The sequence below is a fragment of the Coccomyxa subellipsoidea genome, assembly GCF_000258705.1.
Source record: "Coccomyxa subellipsoidea C-169, whole genome shotgun sequence".
Lineage (NCBI taxonomy): Eukaryota > Viridiplantae > Chlorophyta > Trebouxiophyceae > Coccomyxaceae > Coccomyxa > Coccomyxa subellipsoidea.
In genome coordinates, this window is record NW_005178032.1 from 992,666 (window position 1) to 1,014,928 (window position 22,263).

The following is a 22,263-nucleotide window of genomic DNA, read 5'->3' on the forward strand; positions in this document are numbered from 1 at the left end:
ACCATTTTTAGGCTTACCAAAACTCATATTGATGGGACTTCCCAAAGAGCAGGTCAGGCTGACTCAGAATCCGGAATCCAACAATCACAATCATCTCCACAGGGTCAAAGCATGCGCTAGCAAAGTGTCCGCACCATGTTATATCCGTTAATAGCAATACGTAGTTGCTCTCTGACCAAGCCAATTGCCCTGTCCCGAATGCTCCTCGATATTTGGCCATGTAGAATTATCTGCTCAAAAATCTTGCTCACGAACTCCGCCATTTCGTCTGCAAGTGTGCCCTGTCATGAATATATTGAGAAGTTGGACAGCTGCAAGTGATAGCTCAATTGAGCCATCATTCAAAATCAAGCACCAATATGCCTCATCTTGTACTTCAAATGTATCAACACCCAGCCCGACGGTTAAAAATATGAGGAAAAACTCAGGGCTTACCTGCTCTATGCTGCTTGCTTGAAGATTGAGCTGGATGGATTCTGCAAAATTTTTGTTGGTCTCGAGAAAATCTTAAAAATGACTATCACCAGCATAATCCCACAAGGTGTTGTCACACCCTTGCAGGTAATCTTCCTGCCACCACTGGTTGTACGGGTTGTCGTAAGCATATTTGGTGTGCAAGAGAGCGGGTGCGTAGCGTTCATCTGCATCTGCAAACGTGACGCTCAGATGATTGCAAATTACCCTGATGCCATGTATATGCATCACCGGGGCTGTAAAGAGGCTCAACAGAAGCACAGGGGCAATCTGGGAAAGGTGACGTTCACGGCAGTTAGGTAATTCTTGAGGCTTTTGTTATTATCGTTACAAGCATTGTGCCGCTTCATGAAGAGCTTCTAGCGCATGCAATTTGTGCTCTGTTTGTTGAAAAAATTGCTATTTCCAATCTTTGTGACAGATCACTTCTTTCGAGGCATAAGCAAAGAAATAAATAGGATCCTCTGGATCCTCGGGATGCGTACTACCCCAAAAGGTGGTCGGGGGGACCTCTTAGGGGCCATGGCAAGGGACTGTTGGACGTGCCGGAGTGAAACGATCGACAAGGTTGATCCTGCTGCGGAGCCTATTGTGGCTCCAGGATACGCACGTGCACATTTTTGGACGCAAGCGCGAAAAGTCCCTCCATGTGCGAAATGAAGGATAGGGTGTGCTGCAGGAGAGAGAATTCTGCGCAGAAGACTCATTGTTTTGTTTAATAAAGTACAAATTTAATCATTGTTGAAAACAAAGGAGTTTATCATTTGACCACCTGGAATGGCGGATATCGACTTCGCCTCTTTGGCCCAAGAGCAGCCTTATCTGTTGGCTGCTGCGCTGGGAGCAATCGGTGTCCTGTTGTTCCTGATATTCGGACGCAAGTCGTACGGCCCGGTGCCCAGTAAGTGCCCTCTGATGTCCTGATGGCATCAATTTTTGGCTTGTTTGCTTTGTAGATATCGGGAGTTACGGGGTTGAAAAGTAGCTGTTTTTTCCAGAAGAGATAGGCTGTTTCCAATTTCCCTGAGGCGTTTCCGCTACACGGCCTGTATTTTTTTTGGATGGCAGAGACGCATGCAAGGACAATTAAAGCACCTTACTTTAATGCGGCATGTGTATTGTGTACATACCTAGGGATGACACAAATCTAGAAGTATCATTCTTTGTATTTGAGCAGTCAATTGGGGATGCTGCAGCCGTCAAGTAATGCAGCGTATATTATGTACAAAGCAGGTTTCTTAGAGTGAAGCACAGAATAACACGGCTTTGCTCGGTTGGCAGAGTTGCTACTACCCTACTTTGTTCGCAATTTTTTTCCTGTACCTCATGTCGTCAAGGCATCCTGAACCCTGAGAAGAGTTGCTTCTGTTGCCTTGCAGAACACCTGAAAAGCTTTGATAAGATCCCAGGACCAATTGGGCTGCCAGTGGTGGGCAACCTGTTCAGTATTGGGTCCGGCAAGGCCTTTGTCACATGGACTGAGTGGGCAAAAGCCTACGGCAAGATTTACCAGTGCGCTCTCTCTCACACTCTTGCCTCTGCTCTCTATCTCCCTGACAACTGTCAGACTCCCCAATATCTTTGCATGCACATACTGCGAGCTTAAAGGCTGTCTGTGTGCCACAGGTACTCTGTATTTGGCAAGAATTTTGTGGTTGTGACAGACCCTGCCGCCCTCCCCACAGTGCTGGGCTCTGACAGCTTTGTCAAGAGCCCCTTGGCAGTCGCCGGAGAGGGTGCCCTGTCCAAGGAAGCCCATGCAGGCCTCGCTCCTGCATTTGGTCCGGAAGGAGCCAAGTGAGCTGCCCTTGACTGTATTATGCTTGTCTTGGTGGCTTGGTAATGTGATGATTCAGCTTGGTGATCTGTCTGGACTGTAATTAATGGAATCTGTGCCTCCATTATGTGAGCATTTGTGGAATCTGTGCAGGGCACAGTTCAGCACCGCATTGAGGAGAGCCGTGGACCTGGCAGCCAAGATTGACAAGGATGGCCCCGACAGAGCCACCGATATGCAGGTGCTCAAAATCCTCCTTTGAATCATGGACTTGCTTGTCTGTATCGGCGCGAGAGCACATTGCCTTGATTGGTGTGATACTGAAGGCTCAATGTGCAATTGCAGGCGGCTCTGGAGGATGCCGTGCTCGATACCGTCCTGACAAACGCCTTTGACGCAACTTCTGACAAGCTGGATGCCGTGAAGAAGCCTCTGCAGGCCTCCCTGCGCTCCACCAGCATCCAGGCCGCCGGGTTAGACTCTACCTCCCCCATTCAACATTCACCCCCAATCTTCCCACACCCATACCGATAAAACTTTGCGCAGCACAAGTAGACCAAGCCATGTGTCATCCTTCAGCAATCCTTATGAAAGCTTACCATACATGCATGCACATCACTTGGATGAAGTGCAGGGCATCTTCCTCTGAGTGCATGGGGTAACAGACCCACTACATCTATGCGCATCCAGGTACAGAGCATATAATTCTTATATATAGGAAAGTATTGAGCCCAATCGTGGGCCCCAGCTGGCGGGGGGGCGTTTAAATACTGACCACCACGCCCACGGCTGATTGGGTCTTGCTTGGATCTGGCGAGTCCAACAAGGTGTAGGATTGTGGTAGCCTTTACCTGCAGCATGTTTTCCCTTGCCATTGGCAGGGAAAGCGTGTAAAATGAAAAGGAAATGGAGATTTGACCCCAACAATGACAGTCCTTCTTCTTGGCGTTGCGCAGGCCCATCAGCAGCCCGCTGGGCGCGCTGTTCAGCGGCGGGTTCAAGGCCAGCCCCAAGGCCGAGGCTGCCTGGGTGGAGCTCGTGCGCGGCTTGCGCCGCCGCGGCCCGGCCGCCAAGTCCGACACATCCCTCGCCGCCGCCCTCAACCGCCTCACCGACGCCAGCGGTGCGCGCATCTTCCCTTCCTCTTGCCTTGTGCTGACTCACTGTGTGCTCTCTGAAGACTGAGGGGTGCGCTCACCTTCTCTGTCTTCTCCCTTGCACTGTCTGTGTGTGCTTCTCTGAAGACTGAGCCAGGAAGAATCATCTGTCATCTCCCTGGTGTTTGTTGTTTATAGTGTACTGTATGTTTTGCAGCTGCCCTGAAGTGTAATACGATAGCGTGACTGCGAAATGCATAGGCAGTGTCCACTATCCTGTACATCTCTTCCACATCCCCTGCTTGCACCTGTGACGTTGCCGTTCTCTGCAGTGCCGTGCCGGCCATTGTCGCATGCGTTTTGGATCTGCAAGGTGTGCTTCCTGCTGTGAAAGGGATGGATACGTGTGAACGTAAGCATCGAGTGATGCACAAATGGTGAAAAGCTGGGTTGTTGATGCAAGCAGGCGCTCCGCTATCTGACGAGGCCGTGGCCGCCCAAGCCGCCGCACTGACCGCTGCCGCCCTGGAGCCGACCGCGCAAAGCGTTGCATGGGCCCTGTGAGTATCTCCACTGAGCCATCCGCACTAATTCACGCATGGGCAATGCCTAGGAGCTGCAAATGTGTATCAGTGCATGACGGCCATTATGTAACATGGAAAATGACAATCCTGGCCCTGGAAGCTGCAGAATAGGAGGCATTCCCATGTGTGCTCTTCTTCCCTTTGGATAACCACAGTTGTGCTTGTGTATCTGTGAGACCCAAGGCTCTGGACCTTGGGGTTTATCTTCCACTGGATCAGCAAAAAGGTGCTGGTATGTTTTAGGGAGAGCCCTACGATCGGTCATCAGCCTTAGGTGCCTGCAATTGTCTGACATGTGTGTGCGCTCTTGCAGGTTCTCCATCGCAACCACGCCGAGCCTGCAGGACGGCATCGCCAAGGAGCTGAGCGACAACGGGCTCCTGGCGCACGGCGAAGACCGCGAACCGCGCCTGCCCGAGTTCGACGACCTACCCAAGCTGCCCTACCTCACCGCTGTGCGCCCCCTGCTGCAATTCCTTCCTCACCCCTGCAGTGAAAATCGTTGCCCCACAACCACAAGGTTGACAGGCGCTGTTGAGTGGACTGTGCCTTCCCTAGGGCCCAGACTGAAGATCAAATCCAAGAAGCAGAAAGCAGTCAATTGACAAGCCCCAGACCGCCTTCAGCAGAGCCTCAAGAACCTCAGGTGTCGAGGGACCACGGGGAGGCGTTGTGTGTGTAAGTACCATGAAGGGACATATATGACTGTCACAGCAAACAGGCTGGGTTTTTTATAAGGATGTTTGCGCTGGCGGCAGGTGATCAAGGAGAGCCAGCGGCTGTTCCCTGCCGCCGCCATCGGGCCGCTGCGCTACGCTGCCAAGAACACCGAGCTGGCCGGCTACTTCATCCCCAAGGGCACCCACGTCCAGGTGCTCACCCTTTACAAATCACTCTCTTTTGTATTCCACACTTGACTCTTGGCATCACGCTCTTGATGCTGATGGATCAGCCCCTGTTGCCCCTCAGATAGTTGCATCCCATCACAATATGTGCAGGCTCATAGAAGGCCACAGGCAAGCCCATACCATGCTTCAAGATATTTATAGTACCATTCGTACTATGCTATTCTACTGCCTTGACCATGATTGGTGCATCCCATCAGGATGACAGCTGCTTTGCAATTATTGCCAGTGTCAGACAAGGGTTGTGGGTGCGCAGGTGCCGCTGCTGGCGCTGCACACGGCGCCGTGGAACTGGCCGCAGCCGGAGCGCTTCTGGCCGGAGCGCTGGACCACTCCCGAGCTGCGCGGAGGGCCCAAGGCCGCCTCCGAGGGCCTCGCCTCCGCCTTCCTGCCCTGCGGCGCCTCCTGCATCAGCAGCCACGTCGCCGAGGCCCAGGTATCTCAGCCTGTGCTTGTTTCCAATCCTCTGTGGCAGCGAACCCCAATTCTATTCATAAGCTGCCTCCGGGCTGTACCTGTCAAGGATGCCATGCAGTTCACAACTTGCATGCAATCCAGCAGCGCAGTGTCCTGAGGACTGCATTCATTGAATATTTGCTGAGCAGGGGAGTTGACCAGCTTGTGACTGTGGAAGAGCGTAAAACCGTCAAAATGCACAGCTTCCTTGTACAACCCTGCTGACTGCAGCGACTGTCTGTGTGCAGGTGGCGGCGTTTGTGGCGGTGCTGGCGTCGCGCTTCAAGATGAGCCTGGCGGGCGGCGGGCGCAAGGCAGCCCTGAAGCGCCAGACTCTGGACAGCTCCCTGCGCCTGGCCGGCGGCATGAAGATGGTCTTCGTGCCCCGCGCCTCCATCGGCTTCTCCAGCCGCCTCTGAGCGCCATGCTGGACCCTTCCTAACTCCCTCTGGGATGCGCCAAGCTCGACACTGACTGGGATCACGGGTCCCTTTGCAAGTCCCTCTGGGGTCTGGGGGTTGCTCAAAGCTGGATGATCACAGGGGAAGCCCTAATTTGTGGTCCATGCTGGCCACTTTGGCAGACTCTACAGGAGTCTCGGGGTGTTTCTCAAAGCTGGATGCTCACTGGGAATGGTAACTGGGCTCCTCCGCAAATCCCTCTGGGGTTTGGGATATTTCATGAAGCTGCAGATGGATGCAGCCCCGTGTGCGGAAGCTGCAAGTGTATGATCTCTGAGATTCATGATCTAGGGCGAAACTGATATCTTTGGACCCTGATCAATATATTTAATGAATGCGTTGTTCAGCAGCCAAATCCCAGTTGTCTTCTCGAGTGCCGGCAAAGTAGGGGTGTCCTTGCCGGAGGGTGGCCAGCAAAAGCTGGCTGGGTGCAGACTGCGCTGGTGAAGACTGGATGGCAAGGAGGTGCATCTATCACACTCTGGACTGTCACTGTCAGGCACTGGATTCCCTGAGGTTCAGTAGCTCGTGATGAGTCTGTTCATACAATGCAGCTGCACTGCTGTCTATACTGTGTGCGCATACCTTTCAGGTGCCGCTGCAGAAGACACTGGCACACTGCACTTGGCTGTACAGATGCTCAAGTGCTCAGCAATCAGGCTGATCGAATTCTCCGAGACAGTATCCCAGATTTGGCAATTCGGTCACCTTGCTGGCTCGAGAGCTGAACAGATGTTAGGGCAGGCCCTGTGGATGGGAGCCGGTGCAAAGAAGTGTTTAATGTACGGTACACATTTGGCTGAATGCTAGCATCATTGATCTCAACTTGAACGAACTAGGGCAGGCTCTTCTACCGAGGAGCCTGGTTAGTCCATGGTGGACCTCAAGATCCAAGAGATACCGTATGGCTAGGGATGGCCCCTCAGCATTCGTGTAAGAAGGGGGTGTAGACCTGTAGGCTGCAAGGGTGCATTTGCGAGTTGACAAGGCTGCAAGCCTGTGCATATTGGCCCCGGGGTCCGGCTGCAGACGGACATGTGCATGCCCTAAGGCCCTCTGGGCTCTGGATTCGCCACTCATAAAGATTATTATTATTATAATGGCGTGACGCAGGCCTGGTAGGATCCGGCCCTTAAAGTATATGGGTGCACTGCAAGCGCATGTTGAGAATGAGATTGCATACATCAATGAGGTTTGTAACGTTTTATGTTGTCGTACCCAGCCTGTCCCTGCAAATGCTGCTGTCATTTACAAGAGACTCATGCTCTCATGCAGTGCTCTCGTGCAATGGGAGACCTGGCTTCCAATTGGCAATTGCAACTTCAGGGAAGCTGCCTGATGTCAGCAACGAAATGCAGAAGGATCACGCCTGTGTTCTTTCTCATCCCTGCAAGCTCCTACACCCCTTTAAGACAATTGCATTCTATATCTCTAGGGACTTCCTAACAAAAGATTCGTGATCGATGAAGATTATATTTTTCTAGCTCTCTCCGAGCGCCCATCGACCATGTCTGGTCTGACCCTCGAAAGCTTTGGTGTTTCTGTTGCTGTCAATGTCATCATCTGTCTCGCGGTTTTTTTCTTCTTTGGATGGCTTCGAAAGATGGCGTCCCTGGAGAAATTTTACGCGCCAAAGCGGTATGCCCTTGAACACCTAGATTTGTTCCTTGTACATCCTTGGCATCCTCAGGATGCTGGCAAGAGTCAGATGAAACGGAAGAGTTTGTACTGTCATGTTAATCGTGCTATGTATCTGCCTCGATCAATCCAACTGAGGTCGTGAGCGTACATGACAAGGTGCTTACTAGGGGGCTGGGATGGAACAGGTTTGCACGCACTCGGAGAGTCAGGCCTGAGCCATTGCCACGCAGCGTGTGGGGGTGGATCCCAAAAGTGTTGCATTATACACAGGACGATGTCGTAGAGCTGGCTGGCTATGATGCAGCCATGTACCTGCGCATTTTAGCCTTTGGTGTGGCACCCTCTGCATGAAACCTATTAATACTGTGTTGTTTTGCAGCTTTTAAAAATTTAGCACGTGTGCGATGACATCATCTTTTATGACTGTGCTTGGCTGACCAAATGGCTAACATGCAGGTATCGAGTTGTTCACTTTCGTCAGCCTGTGGGTCATCATAGTGGTTCTGCCGACGAATCTCTCAGTGAGCCCTTCTTTTCAATGCATGGACTACGGACTAGCAGTAATCTAATCGGTTGTGCTGTGATGCATAAGCACATACGGCCCTCAGGATCAGGGTACTTACACACAGGGGCGCCAAGTGGAGCACTTGATAGGCAGGAGTGCTGTGGAGCCCAGCAACTTCACTTACTGGATCCCGCCTCCACCGCCGCTGCCGCCTCCTGGGGTCAACCCCCCTGCAGGAAACGCACCACCCAGACCCATCAAGGTTTGCGTCACATCATCGCTCTTCAGCAGCGTCTCTACTGAACCTTGTTGTTCATGCACTCTGCTGCCTCCCTTCGCGGACTATTTGTTCATAACCTACAGTGCATTCTCTTTTCACTACGGCAGACAGCTGGTGCCACAAATAGAGTGCCAAATCATGCATTCTTTTTGTGTCCGCCCAAACAGGCACCAGACTTCTATGCTCCAGTGCCGCCCGCCCCTCCTGGCCTGGAATGGTGGCACTACCGGCCGGGTGTCCCACCCTTGCCACACCCCTCCCAGTACTTCCACAATGAGTCCTACAAGAGCTGGGGTGAGTAGCCCTGCCCCTTCCACCTATACCTTTAAAAATTGTCTGAAACAGGACCTTACAGGTGCATACCTTGACTTCGTATCACACTGCTGCCAGTCCTCAGAATTGGGTACGTCGTGGGTACATGCTGGAATGAGGTGAGTGGGCAGATCTGAATGGGTACTGAGCGGGCGTGTGGCACAGGTTGGAGGTATGATGAGAACTTCCAGGTGGTGGACTACACGTTCTCAAAATTGGACCTGACGACCATGGCCAACATCAGTGGCGGGGATCAGCGCCTGTGGGTGCACCTGCTCTCCGCATGGGTCATCAGCTGGTTTGTGTGGAGGGTGAGGTCCTCGTCCGGCATTCTTTTCATGCTCTGGTGTCCTTGCAAGTCCTGTATGATGCTGCATACGGCCAGACTCAGCTGTACTCCTTGGGTGCCATTGGTGCACAGGCCTGCCATGCACAAATGAGGCAACATCACCGCTGATCGGCAACGCACAGATCGTGAGGGTCAGAATATGTTATGCACCCACACTCCTCACTGCTGGTAGTCCTCGTTCTCATGCAATGTGGGAAGACTTATTACTGGCGCGGACTTGCATGTTGACATGAGAATGACTACTGCCCCTGGCGCAGCTGCTGTGGCGGTACAACCGGGAGGCGGTGGCGCTGCGAATCGCGTTCTTCATGTCGGCCGAGACCGGTGGCGTGGCGCACACGGTGCTGGTGCGTGACGTGCCCGGGCTGCCCTACGGGACGGTGGCCGCGCGGATCGAGGACACCGCCCTGCGCTTCCTGCCGCGCTTCGTCAAGAAGCGCCTGGTGGTGCGCCAAATTAGTTCTTGTCTATGGAGTGTCTTCCATGTACTCATTAGATTGTCTTGGCTCTCTTTGTGGTACAGCTCCTGCCGGTTTGCTGCATATTTTCATGCACCACAACTGCTATGTTCAAGCAATTGGTGGTTAAATTGCTGAGTTGCAAACAAGGGCCGCTAAAAGCTGCAGCTCATTTCATTGATCATATACCTTATCACGAGCAGCCTGCAGATTGCGCAAGAACGCCATTCTCACGCACATCCTGCCCCAAGTCTTCTCTCGTGGCCCTGAAACTGCGCGGGCATGCATGAGCAGCGGGGAGCGACTGTGGCGCACCGCAACGTGCTGAACGCGGTTGACACAGTTTTGGACCTGCCCTCGCGCGCGACCAATGCTGATGCCAGCGTGCACGGGCCCCCGGTGCAGGGCATTTTCTCTGCAGCCTCCGGTAACGACGCGCAGCTCGTGCGCAGGACGTCCTTTTTTGCAAAGGTCCGCTCTTTCGGCCTCATGGGAATGCCCCATGCACACCAGCCAAGTACTCTGTGGGGAGTTTCTATTGCATGATTTGGTCAATTTTGATAGAGCATGACTGCTAATCTATCCGGTAGTGCAGCACATGGCTTCTGTCAATCATTATCTGTCTAATGAAAGGTGTCCTCGATTGGAATTTCTCGGTGCCGTTCTCTACTCCGATCCAAGCAATAGAAGGTGTTGGAAAGGTCCCGCTCAAATCGGAAACAGATCATATCATCCGCTTTGAGCGGGACTTTACATTGCCTACATCGCCAGGATCTAGATCGCATGCCACCACGGATTACGAGCCCAGAGAGTGTCACACCTCAGATATGGACTGGGAATAACGGTACTATGCAAACTCAGTAGTGCAGCGCAGTGCCAATACCGTAAGTACCCTTGATGAGCCACCCTCTGCTGTCCCTAAATGCACTGCTTCGTGTTGCAGAGGCACAGCAGCGGGCACCGCCCTGCAACGGCACCGCTGGACCCGAGCGGGGTGGTAACAGAGGTGGACGCATGGGGTCCGGCCGAGCGCGCCCTTGAGTCCGGCCTCACGCCCAAAGAGGTGCGCTATACTTGGCCACACGCCTGACTCCCCCCATATATATTTTGCAATCTTTTTCTATTGTGAGCAGCAATCAGCACGCCAGTATGTTGCACTGCCATGCTGATTGCAGTGCATGACTCAGAGGAGATCAGTAGCAATTACATTCAGACAGTTTGTGAGCAATCAAGGTGCATTGTCACACGTGCTGGCATATTTCATATGGCGCACAAATGGTAAATTTTGGACATGTGGCGCAGATGGTGCAGCAGCACTTCCAGAGGCTGTTTGGAGGGGAGGTGCTGCGGGTGCACATGGCGGTCGACACGCGCAGAGTGGACGGCCTTGTGAGCGAATATCTGCACACGCGACAGAAGCTGCTCGACCTTCTCGACCCCACCAGCAGCCACGAGGACCAGAAAAAGGTGCTCCCGCTTGTAAAGCATTTATCTGTATATATGAATGGTGCTCCTATGAATGATGCACGCAATTGGGCCAGTCTCCAGTACAAAAAGTGGCTGCATGAAGATACGTAGCTGAAAAGGCTTGGGCACAACTCCAATGCCAGGGCCTTTATCCTGATCAACATGCAGGGAACCTAGTGCGTCCTGTGAATGATGCATGGCAAAATAGAGAAACAATCTACACCCCTGCATTGTCTAAGGGTTGCATTTGGGTGCGTGCAGGAGGTTGAGGCGGAGCTGTGCAGGGTGAGGTTGGAAGAGCTGGTGAGCGCCATCCGCACTGCCTCGGAGGAGCTTCGCAGGGACCCGGAGGCCGCCCTGCCTGCCGCCTTTGTCACCTTCAACACACGCTCTGCTCAGGTGCGTGGCCCGGATCTGCATACCAGCCCTTCGTTTCACACGGGCTGGTATCAGTCATACTCTCTGGCATTAAAGTCTCTCTTCTTCTATAAGCCATACTCTACGATGTGAGATGTTGCAGCAAACCATATATAGGCTTGCATGCATGTGACTTCATGGCAGGTGCCGGCAGGCATGCAAAGTTCACAAGAAAAAAAGTGTATCCTTCAAAGACAGCAGTGCATATTCTGCGCAGGCGGTGGCGTCTACATCCATGGTGCACCATGACAGGACGGCTTGGATCGCCACTGCTGCCCCCGAGCCCAGGGATGTCATCTGGGGGAACCTGGGGTGCGTTCTGCTCATCATGGCGATTATGGTTTGGAACAGAATCGTCCCTCTCCATTGCCTTCCGGCTCCAAGAGTGCTGCGCTTACCTTAACCCCTAATACAACTAGGATTCAGGAAATGTGAGGCATCAGGACTTATATGTTTTGCAGGTGGCGGCTGTGGGAGCGGCAGTTGAGGTCGGTGGTGTGCTGGGTGGTCTTCTTCTGCATGATCGCGTTCTACCTGCCAGTCGTTACCGCCATTCAAGCCCTGCTGCAGGTGGGGCATGCTTTGCTCACCACTGCCCGTGGCCTCCTAGGCAAGCCTGAGGTCCCAACGATGGATGCACGCGGAGCTGCTTGAAAATTTCTCCTGTGATAAAACTAAGTTTTGTCACAGTCATCAAGATTCTTCACAGTCATCAAGAAGATGGCCATTCTTACGTCCTTTGGACAGCAGGATTCAAGTGGTAGTAGAACGCATTGCATGCAGTCTTGCAGTCTTCCACCCTTCGTCTGGTCATATGATATATTACTTCTTTCTGTCTTTCAGCCTGTCTTGCACCATCCCAAGTTGTTCCAAGCCCACCAGCCTTGTTTCTGCGCTGGCACTCGCTTTTAGTTGCTCGGAAGCAGGAAACATTACATGCAGTGCTGCAATCTTCGAGCCTTTCTCAGTCATCTGTAAGTCATTCATGCCACTTTTCCAGCCATACTTGTACCAGCCAATGTGGCTCCAGGCATACCCCTCAGTGTTTGTGATTGCGCTGACGCTCCGTCTTCCGCGCATGTTGCGCAGATAGACAAGCTGGTGGATCTGCCGGGCATCCGCGAGGTGGCAGAGCTGCCGCTGGTGAGCGGGCTGCTGGCCGGCTTCCTGCCGCAGCTGGTGCTGCGCCTCTTCTTCTCGCTCATGCCCACCATCCTGGCGCTGCTGGAGCGGCTGGAGGGGCTGCCAGCAGAATCCGAAGTCGAGTGGGGCGTCGTGCAAAAGTACTTCTCCTTCCAGGCGCGCACACTGCTTTTTGTACTGCCTCCCATGCTGTCCCTGTGCTCTTTTAGCACCCCTGCACCTCTAGTTGTCCGGAGTGCCCATAAGAATTGCTGAGATTGGAAGAAGTTAGGCTCCTCACTTGGGCTCCAAAACTGAATGCAAAGAGTGTGAGCTACATAGCGCCAGTGCTGTGCACACTGCTTTTGTAGCGCAAGGATGAATGCCACAATAAACAACTCACATTCAGTGTCGTGAGGAAGAGAATGTCGAAGGCACATTTGCTGACTGTGGTGACTGCAGAAACTTGTGACAACAAAGATAGTGACATGTATGGCGCACGGCGCAGGTGGTGACGATATTCCTGGCGACGTTTGTGGCGGGGTCGTTCCTGAACCAGGTGCAGCTGCTGATCAGCGCGCCCAAGAGCATCCTGCGCATCCTGGGGGCGGCCGCGCCGCAGACCGCCTCATTCTTCATGTCCTACCTCCTCCTGCTCGGCCTCACCACCAAACCCATCCTCTTCCTGCGCATCCCCCGTGAGCGCCCCCTTCACTCCTTGCCTACTGCCTATGGGCCTTTTGCTTTTCTGAATGATGGATGAATAAAATCTCACCGTTGCTCGTCTGCAAGGACACTTGGCACCTTGATGCCCCCACTCTGACAGCTACTTTGCTTGTCTTGCGCAGTCTTTGTGATATAGATGGCATGTGGTTTTTGGATATACAGTGCATGCCCTAGACCTCCCCTGCCACCTGCGCTCATCGCATCGTTTGCCAGCAGCGCACGAACCTATTTCTATGGCAGCACAACCCACCAGTGCCAATTTCAAAGTGGTTTATTCTCTGCACACATTCGCAGAGCTGGCGATGTACTGGGTGGGGGCGTTGTTCAGCAAGGGTGAACGGGCGCGCGCGCGGCTGTGGATGGGGCAGTACATAGATTACGGCTACGAGATCCCCGACAACCTCATGGCGGTCCTGCTGGGCCTCACCTTCTGCGTCATCTCCCCCCTCATCGCCCCCGTGGCGCTCCTCTTCTTCATCGTCAACAACATCGTCGGCCGGTACCAGCTCGTCTACGTCTACGCCGAGCGCTTCCAATCCGGCGGCAAGGTGCGCTGCTGTCCCAGCTGCTGTGTCCCAAGCAAATTAGCCTGGGCGCACTCCCCAGTTTGTGTCAAGCAGGCCCTGGGTCTTGAAAAGATGTCCAAAGACTGGCTGTGTAGCACTCCCGGCGCTGTGTGTTTTTGGTAGTGTGCCTGTTGCAAGTGAACTTGCAAATTTTGAAATTTGAATCTGAGCCGGCAGCTGTGATGCCAGGCCTTGCATGACATGGATGGGTGGAGTCTTGGGAAGCTTTGCTTGCACCTGCCCATGAGATGAGCCTTGCGCATGTGGTGTCCAGGACAGCCTTTAGGGAATGGAAAGGACAATCTCTCTATACAGCTTCAGATTCCTTAGGATTGAATTTTCTGTGATGTGCCAGTCAATACTGAGGCATGCCGTATGTATTGGCAGTGCCTTACATAAGCCTGGCATGTGCATGGCAGCATGCACATGATTTGGAAGATGAACCTCGTGCTGCACAGGTGTGGCGGGAGGTTTCGGGGCAGGTGTTCTTTGCGGTGCTGACCTTCCAGCTGGTGATGGTGGCGCTCCTGGCGCTGAAGCAGGCACCCATCGTGGCTTTGCTGGCCGTCCCGCTGCCCATTCTCACCGTCGCTCTCTGGCGCTCGGCCGAAGTCCTCTTTGGGCCGCCCCAAGAGGTTCTGTCCTTAGAAGCAGCCGCCGACCTGGACCGCCGAGACCAGGTGCGGCAACACTTCTTGCCCAGCTGCACATAAGCTCTGGAAAACCCAGAAATGCACGGAAGCCCCACCAAGGATGATCTCACTGGCAGTATGGCCAGGGTCAGTGTGAAGAGTCCTTGCAGGATACTGTGCGAGCGTGCACATCTCAGGCTTAGCAAGTATTCTCACAAGTGCTTTCAAGTATCCCAGGATGTGCAAAGAGCGCACTGAATACCTGTAAAGTCAGTCAAGTCTGATGGTCATCAAGAAGAAACTGTAGCGCCCCTTTGGGAAGGTTTTTCTGTGCACAAAGTGAGTTGCTGGGAGGCCATCAAAACAGTTTGGCTTGTGTGGTGTCAGGAGAATGCGGATGAGAGGAGGCAGCTGATGGAGCGCAGCCAGTTCCTGGATACCATGTATGAGCCGCCGGCATTCAGGATCGCCAGATGGGACGCCGCATCCCTGCGCACAGAAGCTGCTGCGACCGCTTCAGGCGCCGACAGGATGAGCGCTGCAGAGGTGAATCACCCCAAGGAATGCAACATGTTGTGAAGTTCCCCCTCCGCTCAACACTTGAATGCTCCTAGTGCATCAGGAAGGTGTATGTTGTGCTTTCCCTGGGTTTCGGAGAGCACGATTGGTGTTATCGCTGATGGCATTGGACACACTGGCAGATGACGGTATGATTATATAAGGGTGTGTCGGTGCAGGATTTGGAGGCACAGGCAGATGAGGAAATGCCAATGATGGATGACGATGACCTGTACCAGGATCTGTACACAGAGCAGTTTGTAGATCGGAAGGACACAGTCGTGCAAGGCTCAAGTCATGACAAGGACGAGGAGCTGCCCTTGTCAACTCCCTTGCTGAAAAGGAACTCGCATCGATCATAAGATCCATGCATGGTTTCATTCATGTATATAATAGTTAAATTACACACAGATGCATCAATGACCTTGATAGCATATTTTGGTGCTTCGTTGTAGCGGAACAAATGCCCAAGCTGCGGCAATACTGACATCAGGATACAGGACATGTAATTCCATCTCATTCCGATATCGCAATCGATTGGGTACTATTTCTATTGATCTCCCAATTCAGATCAACAAATTGTCAATGGGCATATTCAATATTGAGGAGACTTTGCGGGCTCAGAGTACAGCAATAATACAACATCCACCAGTAATTATGATCTTTCATTACCACATCTCAGCAGCATCAGCACATGCACATTCGCAAATACAAATACAACTCCTGCCTTACACGCATTTGCACAAGGGCAATTGCGTTTCGTCAAGATTGCATACATGTGCTTCTTGTTGTACACAGGCAGACAGAGGCCACAGGGTCACTTGCTGCTCGATACTGCTGACCTCCTTGCTGCGCTGGCCGTGAAGGGGCACCACTTGCCTTGCACCGCCTTGTCTTCTTGCAGGGTTTCTTCTGCGCTCCTCTTGATCTGATCTGCTTGTCGCTTGCGCGGTTTCAGCCAGTCCACAGAGTCGGCAAAGTCACACTTGAGCACATTGCCCTCTGGTGACAGCTCCCTTGGTGTTCCCTCGCTGCCCCAGGCCGGCGTGCCATTCTCATATGGGTCTGCATGTGCCACTCAAGACTCAGTACACTCAAAAGCAATTCACCCTGTCAAAAAAGCGCCAAGCTGAGAAACAGCAGCTGCATGATTGACTGCATATGTGTCACAGAGGCAGCATGCAAGCATGGCTTATGGATGCAGGAAGAAATATTTTACCGTGGGTCAAGCGGCGCAGGTTTGTGCCATCCGTGTCAATGGCAAACAGGTCGCCGTAAGGCTGAAACTGGTGTGGTGTAGAAATCTCCTCTGCCGAATATCCTGCAACAGTCATATTCCCATCAATGTGCGCCTTCCTGCAATCTTGCAACATCCATCTTGCCAGCCGATGCCGAATCTGCTCAGTCAATGAAGAAGTTCTCATGCCGCCCCATGCGCACAACTCCATCAAGCACACCTAGGCAGTCAGGTCCTGACTCCCTGAGGCTACATAGTTGTCGGTGGGCAGGTCTGAGGCGTGCCTGCAAAGTCACTGGTGAACACGACAGATGTTTGTGATGGGCTGAAGTGGGGGTGGTTGGCCAGACCGCCGTGCGAGTCAAACACCTTCTGCAAGCCGCTCCCATCCGTCCGGATCTGAAACCCAACACGCAAATTCTTGCACACCCTCTCTTACAGACAAGTCTAGTGCAATGAACTCACTTGTTGGAGAAGCATCCAGTATAACTCATTGCACCATGGAAGTTTGTGGTGCTTCAATAACCTGTGGGCGGACAGATCAGCACCAGAAGGTGTCAGCAGTGCGCACCATGAAAATATCAAAGGCGCCGGCGGGGCGATTGCTCTCAACATATTCTCTGCTGGATGCAAACACGATCCAGCCAGAGGCGGGGGTCCATCCAGGCATGGTGTCATCCCAGGGCCCCTCTGTCAGCCTGATCAGGCCCGCGGCCTCCCCCTCTGTCGGCATTATGTACAGGTTCTTGAACCCGCTGCGCCCGCTCCTGAACACTATCTGCGCACAGGCATGCACACCATTGCTGCTGCGTTATCCGCTGTGGCTTTTCTGACATCCTTTGAACCATCAGAAATTCATCTACCGTAGTCATTGAAGGGGGGACTCTGCAAGGTGCAAAAGGTTAATAGGACTCCTCCAATTTATTGCTGTACATGGAGAAGATGAACGGGTGCAAGAGCTGGATGTGAAGGGGCTGTCTTACCTCGCTGCCATCGGAGGAGAAAGAGGGGAAAGCGTTGTTGCCGGTGCCGTTGGCGGTCAGGGTGAGCACATCCGTATTGTGCCAGTCCCCAGACTGCCCATCTGCAACAAGTCATGCCACCAGAGGGTCAGTCCAAGAGATGCATGCAGTCAGCCCCGGAACTCAGCAAGCGCTGCAGAGACTTCAGGGAATAGAGATGCAAGACATACACAAGGCAGATATACTTGCATCAGGCAAACATCAAGCAACAGCCTTGATGCAGGCTGCTTGTTGTAGCTGAATTCTCATGGAACAAACAATGCACAGCCGCCACACCTGCTAGCAGCAGAATGTCAACGACATCCTTTTCAGTGGCAAATGTCGGCCCCTGGGCGGTTGCCACGACATGCCTGCCTTCATGGTAGCTGGCTGTCGTCCCAAATGCAGGGCCCTGCAGCACACCACATGCTCAGGCAGTTGCAGCAACGTGACACCTCTCCCCCACACATCCCACAGGATCCCCTTAAGACGCTTCCAAACAGGCCACAGTATTGCCTAACCTACAGTCTCCTCTGACTGCAGCACACGGGTACAAGCACTGCATTCTGATGAGTGATTTTTCCTAATGGTGGAAGGCAGCAGGTGCCCACCTTGTAGATGACCTTCTTGTTGCTGCCATCCCGCTCGGCCACAGAGACGCCTGTGAAGCCCTCGTTGTACACGATGTAGCTGTCATCATCGGAGAACGAAGGAAAGGCTCCATCAATGCGCACCAGGTCAACATCTGCACACAGAAGTCAATTTTATCTTATTCCCTCAATTTTCAAGCTCTTCACCTGCATGCAGCCAAGTGTTCATTGTGCTGAGGTAGCACAATAACCAACCTTTGACAATGCTCCTGCTGCTGGAGTTCTCACAACTGCGGAAGTGTGCACCATGACTCACCTAAATTCATGTAATCTGGGGGGGGAAAATGGAATGTTGAGGGGCCTTACTGGGGAGTGGGGAGGAGTGGCGCTCGAGCACAGGGATGTGCTCCAGAGTGTCTGAGTCAGCACATCGGCAGCGGTGGTATCCCAATCGCTCCCCATCCGCTGACAGGAAGGGGTTGTAGTGATGGGTGGTCTTGTTGGTGATCTGACTCAGTGCCCACTCTCCCCCCTCATCCATGCGCAGGACCCCAATTTGCCTGCACACATACTCCCGTACATCACACTGCTATCTTTGAAATTGGCTTTGGAAAAATTCTTCTGAGCGCCTTCGGAAGTGAAATCATGCTCCAAACTTTTAGCAATTCTTGCTGCTTAGAAGCGCACAGCAGCCACAATGCATGCATGCACAAGTGCGAATGAAAAGTATTAGCGGCTGAGGGGGAGTGGCAGTACCTATATCCATCTTGATCAGGCGTGGCCACAGCTACCCAGTCCTTCCCCTTGGAGGTCGCCGGGGTGAACACATCGACCCCAGGGGGCGTGATGCGCGTAATGTTCCCACTCTCCAGCTCCACATTAAATATGCTCCACCTGCGCATTGCGCAACCACCATAAAACACCTAGATATTATGTAACATGAGAGAACATGCCATTGTACGACCTGTCATGCCAACAACGAAGGGGCACCAACCATGACCCTAATTTGCAACATTGCACAGGAGAAGATAGATGCTGGTGGCAAAGTGAATGTGAGCATTCGCAACGATGTATGCATGCAAGGCAGCCGGTATGGCCTGAGAGACATGCTCACCAGCCTTCTGGGGTCTGGCGGTGGAAAAAGATGCTGCGGCCGTCCCGGGAGAATGCCGGCCAGCCGCCGTTCTTGGCCACGATGCGGCGCTGCAGGCCGTCGGCCGAGCGCATGACCACAACGTCCGATTTGCCAGTCTTGCCGCTCCCGGTAGCCGCCGCCAGCCACTGTTCGTCCGCGGAGATGGCCGGGGAGTAGTCGGTCTCATTTTCTGGTGTCAGCCGCCGCACTGTGTGCCCCTTCACTGCATTTGCACCGGCCCACCCGCTCTTTACTGGTTGCTGAGGCAGGCAATGCAATTGGCAAAACACCTTAGAATATGGCCGGTCCTGATCTAAGCTGAGGCATGGGGTAGCAATGCAACTGGCAAAAGCTCCTGCAACAAGGTGTGGTGATCGAGGGAAAAGCTAATCGGAGAACAGGGTGGCACCTCCGCTGACAGAGTAGATGGCAGTCCAGCCCTGGCGCGGCTTCTTGGCGGGCTGGTGCGTGGACACAAAGATGATGCGCCCATCAGGGCTGTAGATCGGCCGGTCCTGCAAGGCAGCATGCAGATCCCATCAGCGCCTGCAGGGCTACAGATCTGGGCTAGTCCCATACGGCCACTCAAGACTTGATTATGTAGACCTTCACCTGAAGTGTTGGCGAGTATGTGAGCCGTTTGAGACTGGGCCTGTGGCCTCCAGTAACACCCTCTGCATGGCCCTTGTAGAGCTCCATGTTGCCATCACGCTCTGACACAAAGAGCAGTGCTTCGCCATCCCTGCGCAGGTATAGGGACTATTGGTGACTGCATCATGCATCTTTTACCATGCAGGATCAACTGACAGCACAGCAGCTCCTGGAGAATGAGTTCCCTTATGGATATGCAGGAGCGCGAGATAGGTTACCCTGCAAAGGCGCCATTGTAGTTCACAGAGACTCCATCAGTCAACTGCGTCTCAGCTGCATTGGCAAGCTCTGGATCCCGCTCATTGCCCATCAACTTGGTGTATATGTCAAAGGCATACTGCGCCCGGCCGACTGTGGCATACACAACGGTAGTCCTGGCCTGCTGGTCCAAGGTAGTTGTGTCTTTCAGAGACTCCGCGCTGAAGATGTCAGCTTCGTCCACGTCCATGCTGGCCTGCTTATAGATTAAAGATTGTATTGCTTTCGGCCGCAGTGGACAAAGTGCTTGTTTGTTGACAGTATTTGTCTAGCTAGCTAGCTACCTAGCCTGTAAAATCCTGAACACATTACTTTTGAAGCAATCGCCACGATGTTCCCAGTAAGTATCTTCAAAAATGAAATCTGGAAAGCTTCCAAAGCGGATGAAAGGTCCCACCTTTCGGAGATCGCTGGTTCCCTTGCCTTTCACTTCGAGGTCGTCGCAATGATGGACTGGAGTGCACAATGCTAACATTAATAAGAGCACAGCATGGAAATGTTTGATGCCCCAAATTATGCGCGTTCTCGATGCCCTCATCAGCAAAGAGGGTTATTTGATTGCTGGGATGGATGATCGGAGTCGTCCTTTTTTTGAGCCTTCGTCTTTGGAATTTATGCACGTCTAAAATCTTAATCTAGGATGCGCCCACTTATCATTGAAAGAGAAAAGATCACAGGATCTGGCAATGCCATTACCTTACATAAGCATGCAGGTCCAGGGGTGCATAAAAGCCAATACTGCTCCCAGTGGAGCCCGAAGATTGGGTCAGAGAAGAAGGACAGGAGGATGGGGACATGCTCGGGATATGGTCATGATTGTTGGTGATGCACTGATGATGCTGCTCTTGACCCATCATACTCACTGCTGTGACTGGACACCAACACAGCGGTACCGGTCAGGGCATCACATGGACTCGCAGTGGCCGCAAGACATCAGCTGGTCAAGTAAATATTGATCATGCGATTGCATTACCGGCTCATCAGCAAGCATGCTGTGACACAGCACCGCCAGTTCACACAAAGCACATCAAGGATCCAACACTGTAGAAAGTACATGTCCTGCACAGTGCAACTGCTGGCTGCCAGCTCAGGGGCTGCTGAACTTTGCACCCCGCTTTGATGTTGGACATCGGCACACAATCTACATGGTGAGCTCCATAATGGCTGACACAATGTCCCCATCGGCGCTTTTGAGTGCCTTGACGGCCTTCTTGCGCGATACATTGGCCTGTGTCATGACCAGCTCGATGTCATTGGCCTCCACGCCAGACTCGTCAACCTCACCATCATCCTCCTCGTCGTCAGCCGCAGCAATCGCCTCGGCCTGCAAAAGAATTCAAAATTCAATTTTGAATCAATCCAATCGCATATATACTGCCTCGAATGCATTGATGCTCGAAGGCATAGAATGCAAACTTATTTGAACCAATTGAATCTCATAAGTACTTGCTCGCTGTCAAATATGCAACCTTACTCTGCCGCTCAGTCGTAGATGTCTGCATCTCTCTCTCAACTGGGAAACGTGCTTCAGTGTTATAAAGATGCAGAGATGGAAGGCCTGAGGCATGCTGGCAGTTGAGAGCACCAATGATAATGAACAAGTTCTGCGTCACTGGCGCCAGATAGTCAGAAGTCAGCCTGGCTGGTGAGGTGTACCTTGTTGTCAGCCATAGAGGGCTGCTCCTTGGGCACAAACTGCTCGGCAGCCTGCGCGCTGGCCTGCGCGCTCAGATCCTCAATCTTGGCCTCGCCGAAGATGACATAGGTGTCCGAGTTGGGGCTCTTCAGCACGTCCGGCTTCTGGATCACGAACAAGATCTGTGCAGCACAGGAAAGCGATCAGTCTCAACTTAGCATGCTGACGTGCTCCTGAAATGCCAGAGAATTCTTGACAGAATTGGATGACGAGCGCGTGCAGCTTTCAAGAACTCACGTTCTTGCTCTTCTTGATTGTGACACGGGTGATGCCCGGCACAGGCTTCATGCCGAGCTTCTGCATTGCCTTCCTGCTCTTCTTCTCAGAGCGGCTCTGCTTGCTCCTGGAAGGGGTGCCGTCATCTGCACATACAAAAGGGTTTTCAAGTGTCACATAGATTGCCTGAAAGGATGATTTCTCCTTAGCTGGGATCACGAACAAGGCACTGCCACCTGCATCAACTGTGATAGAGAGAGCTGTGGAACACACCGGCCTCAGCGTCAGGACCATCATCCTCCACGCTGCTGAGCTCCGAATCGTCGTTGTCAACATCCTGAGGAACCAAAATATACATGTCGATCCAGGACAGCAATATCAGGGTCATGGCCAGGTGTGTCTGTACTATACCGAGTTCGAGAGACGCAAATCGTTGCATTGGTTCAAAAATGGATTAAATGCAACAATAGAATACAAGAATCAATCGTGCTGTGCATAAAGACCATTTTATGCTGTCCTCCAGGCGGCGGCCTGAGCGATCAAAAGCAGCAGTCCTTGGCCTAAGGCTTACCTCCACATTGTCCTGCTCGGCCTCAACCTCCGCCCTTGTCATCTTGGATAATTCGATCAAGCTCAGTGAGGCTTGCGGGACAGTCAACCTTTACAGACCTTCCTTTCCTGCGAAAACCTTA

General features: G+C 52.8%; 4 protein-coding genes across 4 annotated transcripts; 2 read left to right on the forward strand and 2 right to left on the reverse strand.

Moving 5' to 3' along the window:
• The first annotated feature begins 1,146 nt into the window (after positions 1 to 1,146).
• COCSUDRAFT_66732 (cytochrome P450) lies at positions 1,147 to 5,946 on the forward strand. The gene is made up of 11 exons (XM_005646393.1): positions 1,147 to 1,375; positions 1,854 to 1,986; positions 2,101 to 2,271; positions 2,405 to 2,492; positions 2,597 to 2,724; positions 3,208 to 3,374; positions 3,815 to 3,908; positions 4,246 to 4,387; positions 4,691 to 4,804; positions 5,094 to 5,273; positions 5,542 to 5,946. The coding sequence occupies exons 1-11, from the start codon at positions 1,252 to 1,254 to the stop codon at positions 5,710 to 5,712; spliced, it is 1,512 nt and encodes a 503-aa protein (XP_005646450.1). The 5' UTR covers positions 1,147 to 1,251; the 3' UTR covers positions 5,713 to 5,946.
• A 1,411-nt stretch (positions 5,947 to 7,357) lies between these two features.
• Positions 7,358 to 15,149, forward strand: COCSUDRAFT_56354 (DUF221-domain-containing protein; the record flags this gene model as incomplete). Its single annotated transcript, XM_005646394.1, has 19 exons — positions 7,358 to 7,392; positions 7,581 to 7,726; positions 7,852 to 7,916; positions 8,025 to 8,162; positions 8,348 to 8,474; positions 8,658 to 8,803; positions 9,099 to 9,287; positions 9,594 to 9,770; positions 10,243 to 10,362; positions 10,602 to 10,766; positions 11,028 to 11,165; positions 11,401 to 11,495; positions 11,645 to 11,753; positions 12,273 to 12,500; positions 12,814 to 13,003; positions 13,326 to 13,579; positions 14,056 to 14,277; positions 14,617 to 14,775; positions 14,967 to 15,149. The coding sequence occupies 19 exons, from the start codon at positions 7,358 to 7,360 to the stop codon at positions 15,147 to 15,149; spliced, it is 2,886 nt and encodes a 961-aa protein (XP_005646451.1).
• A 29-nt stretch (positions 15,150 to 15,178) lies between these two features.
• Positions 15,179 to 20,299, reverse strand: COCSUDRAFT_47982 (tricorn protease N-terminal domain-containing protein). Its single transcript, XM_005646395.1, has 14 exons — positions 20,057 to 20,299; positions 19,620 to 19,855; positions 19,363 to 19,492; positions 19,160 to 19,265; positions 18,730 to 18,973; positions 18,372 to 18,509; positions 17,982 to 18,175; positions 17,637 to 17,770; positions 17,323 to 17,437; positions 17,008 to 17,108; positions 16,596 to 16,802; positions 16,321 to 16,423; positions 16,007 to 16,108; positions 15,179 to 15,852 (listed from the first exon to the last, which is right to left on the reverse strand). Exons 1-14 carry the CDS (start codon positions 20,195 to 20,197, stop codon positions 15,605 to 15,607), a joined length of 2,199 nt encoding a protein of 732 aa, XP_005646452.1. The 5' UTR covers positions 20,198 to 20,299; the 3' UTR covers positions 15,179 to 15,604.
• A 249-nt stretch (positions 20,300 to 20,548) lies between these two features.
• On the reverse strand, positions 20,549 to 22,236 carry COCSUDRAFT_53888 (nascent polypeptide-associated complex, alpha subunit). The gene is made up of 5 exons (XM_005646396.1): positions 22,143 to 22,236; positions 21,845 to 21,908; positions 21,593 to 21,717; positions 21,316 to 21,477; positions 20,549 to 20,983 (listed from the first exon to the last, which is right to left on the reverse strand). Exons 1-5 carry the CDS (start codon positions 22,182 to 22,184, stop codon positions 20,801 to 20,803), a joined length of 576 nt encoding a protein of 191 aa, XP_005646453.1. The 5' UTR covers positions 22,185 to 22,236; the 3' UTR covers positions 20,549 to 20,800.
• Positions 22,237 to 22,263: the final 27 nt, after the last annotated feature.